Consider the following 2,658-nt stretch of genomic DNA (forward strand, 5'->3'; position numbering starts at 1 on the left):
TTTGGCATGGAGAATGCAAGCTACAAGAGGACACCTGCTCCTACTCATCTGAAGTTGTCTAAAGATGAAAATGGTGTCAGTATGGATCAAAGTCTCTACAGAAGCATGATAGGAAGTCTGCTATATCTTACAACAAGCAGACCTGACATTGCTTTTGCTGTAGGTGTATGTGCTAGATATCAAGCTGAACCAAAGGTGAGCCATATAAACCAAGTGAAAAGGATCCTGAAATATGTCAATGGCACTTGTGACTATGGGATGCTATACATTCATGGATCTGATTCTGTGCTATCTAGCTATTGTTATGCTGATTGGGCTGGAAGTGCTAATGATAGGAAAAGCACATCAGGAGGATGTTTCTTCTTGGGGAACAATCTAATATCATGGTTTAGTAAGAACCAAAATTGTGTTTCTCTGTCTACTGCTGAAGTTGAATACATAGCAGCTAAAAGTAGTTGTTCTCAACTGGTGTGGATGAAACAAATGCTGACTGAATACAATGTCACACAAGATGTCATGACATTGTAGTGTGACAACCTGAGTGTTATAAACATCTTAAAGAACCCTATTCAGCACAGCAGGACCAAACATATTGGTATCCGTCACCATTTTATTAGAGAACTTGTGGAGGATAAAATTGTAGCCTTAGAGCATGTTGCTACTGAGATGCAGTTAGCTGATATTTTTATAAAGGTCTTGGATGCAAATCAATTTGAATTCCTGAGAGGGAGATTAGGGATTTGCATTTATGAAAATTTGTAGCAATTAATATGGAGTAGAAAAAGTACTCAAATTATAGTCTATTTTCCTAAAATAAAGTGCCCCCATTATGGTAAATCATTACCTTGTATTGGAAATACCATCTATTCCATCTTCACACGCTACCCCCATAACCCCATTACACACTCCAACTATTTCATCTTTCTTTTCCTTCTCCACAAACCTCTGCTAGGGCAACCTTACTTTTTCTAGAAAAACTCTAAAATGTCACAACATCAAGATACATCTGCTTCTAAAAATACTAAGTCTACTCCAAAATTTAGTGTTCCTCCCATGGGCGTCCCTGATGATGAGATTCTGGATGTTTCTCCTCTCTCTGTTATTCCCGCCGCGGACATTGATTTGAACCAACCCATCTCCATTGATGCCTCCGCTTCTGCATGTTCCAATCAAGGTAATCCCTATAGTATTCTGTCTGGTTCAACTCCTGTCACTAAGTATAAGGAAGGAACCCACTATACTGATCGTGTTATAAGAGACATAGTTACTAGAATTCTTAATGAAGGCCACTCTGTGAAGGGGGTTTCTACTCCCCTTGCTCAAATGTATCCCCCTCCTGAGGTTGAACAACCTAGTGGTAAGGGTGATGGTTCCTCCAGTTCTGAAAAGGCCTTGGCTGCTGAAGGGTTGCGCTCTCTAGGGCAAACCGTGTCTGACAAAGGGAAATCTGTGGCCTGTAACACGGCTAATGCTTCCCACTCTAAGAAGCATGATGATGCAAATGTTGTGATTGATCTAGAGGATGGTAGCTCTGATGATCAAGAGGAAAGCTTGATTCATCACATAAAGCCAAGTGTGGCTAAACGCATGAAGACTCGCAAAGGAAAATCTGTGGCTGAACTTATGTCATCTAGAGAAGCTAAGAAGACTGCTGTCATTGGTCCCTTCAAACCATGGAGCAAGGTTGAAATAAAGAAGAGGAAGGTCAAAGATGATTATGAGCCTGAAGAGGATATTGAGGAAGATGTCCCTGACATCTCGCCTGCGAAGAAAACTACTGTTAGGAAGTCTCTTGTTAAAGTACCTGCTGTTCATTTGGATAACATCTCCTTCCATCTTGAGGATGAAGCTGCTAAGTGGAAATATGTGATTCAGAGAAGGGTAGCTATGGAAAGGGAATTGGGAAAAGATGATGCTGATGTCAAGGAGGTCATGGACCCGATACAAGCTGCTGGGCTTTTGAAGGTTGTTGCTAGGTTCTCTCAATGCTACAAAGGTTTAGTCAAAGAATTTATTGTTAATATTACTGAGGATATTTTTGATAAGAACAACAAGGAGTTCTGCAAGGTGTATGTGAGGGGTAAGTGTATAACATTCTCTCTTACTGTTATTAATAATTTTCTAGGCAGAAATAATGAGGGTGCAGGAGAATTAGAGGTTACAGACAATCAGGTCTGTAGGGAGATTACAGCTAAGTAGGTGAAAGTTTGGCCTTTTAAAAAGCATCTTCCTACTAGGAAGTTGACTATCAAGTATGCTATCATGCATAAAATAGGAGCTACTAACTGGGTCCCTACCAACCATATCTCCACCATTGCTAATACTCTTGGGAGGTTTAGTTTTGCTGTTGGGACAAAAGTGAAATTTGACTATGGTAGATATATGTTTGATCAAATCATCGGACATGCAACTACTAATGCAGTTAAGCTGCCAATTGTTTTTCCCTCTATGATCTGTGGAATTATCTTGAATCAACATCCTGGTATTCTGTGCTCAAATTATTTACCTAGTAGGAGAAAACCAGCTATGTATGTGCACTACAAACTCTTTGAAGGCAGTCATGTCGAGGATATTGTCATGACATCTGCCATGAGGAGGCTAGTCTCAAAAGTTGGAGCAATTGATGAGCTTAAGGAGACATGCAAAGAGATAGGTGAA

At 40.2% G+C, this 2,658-nt stretch overlaps 1 protein-coding gene across 1 annotated transcript; it reads left to right on the forward strand.

Moving 5' to 3' along the window:
* Nucleotides 1-984: 984 nt before the first annotated feature.
* LOC127135750 (uncharacterized) lies at nucleotides 985-2,199 on the forward strand. The gene has a single exon (XM_051062391.1). The coding sequence runs from the start codon at nucleotides 985-987 to the stop codon at nucleotides 2,197-2,199; it is 1,215 nt and encodes a 404-aa protein (XP_050918348.1).
* The last annotated feature ends 459 nt before the right edge of the window (nucleotides 2,200-2,658 follow it).

The sequence above is a fragment of the Lathyrus oleraceus genome, chromosome 4 (genome assembly GCF_024323335.1).
Source record: "Lathyrus oleraceus cultivar Zhongwan6 chromosome 4, CAAS_Psat_ZW6_1.0, whole genome shotgun sequence".
NCBI lineage: Eukaryota > Viridiplantae > Streptophyta > Magnoliopsida > Fabales > Fabaceae > Lathyrus > Lathyrus oleraceus.

Coding starts and splice junctions, on each gene's coding strand:
- LOC127135750 (XM_051062391.1), top strand. CDS start 985: ATGTCACAACATCAAGATACATCTGCTTCTAAAAATACTAAGTCTACT.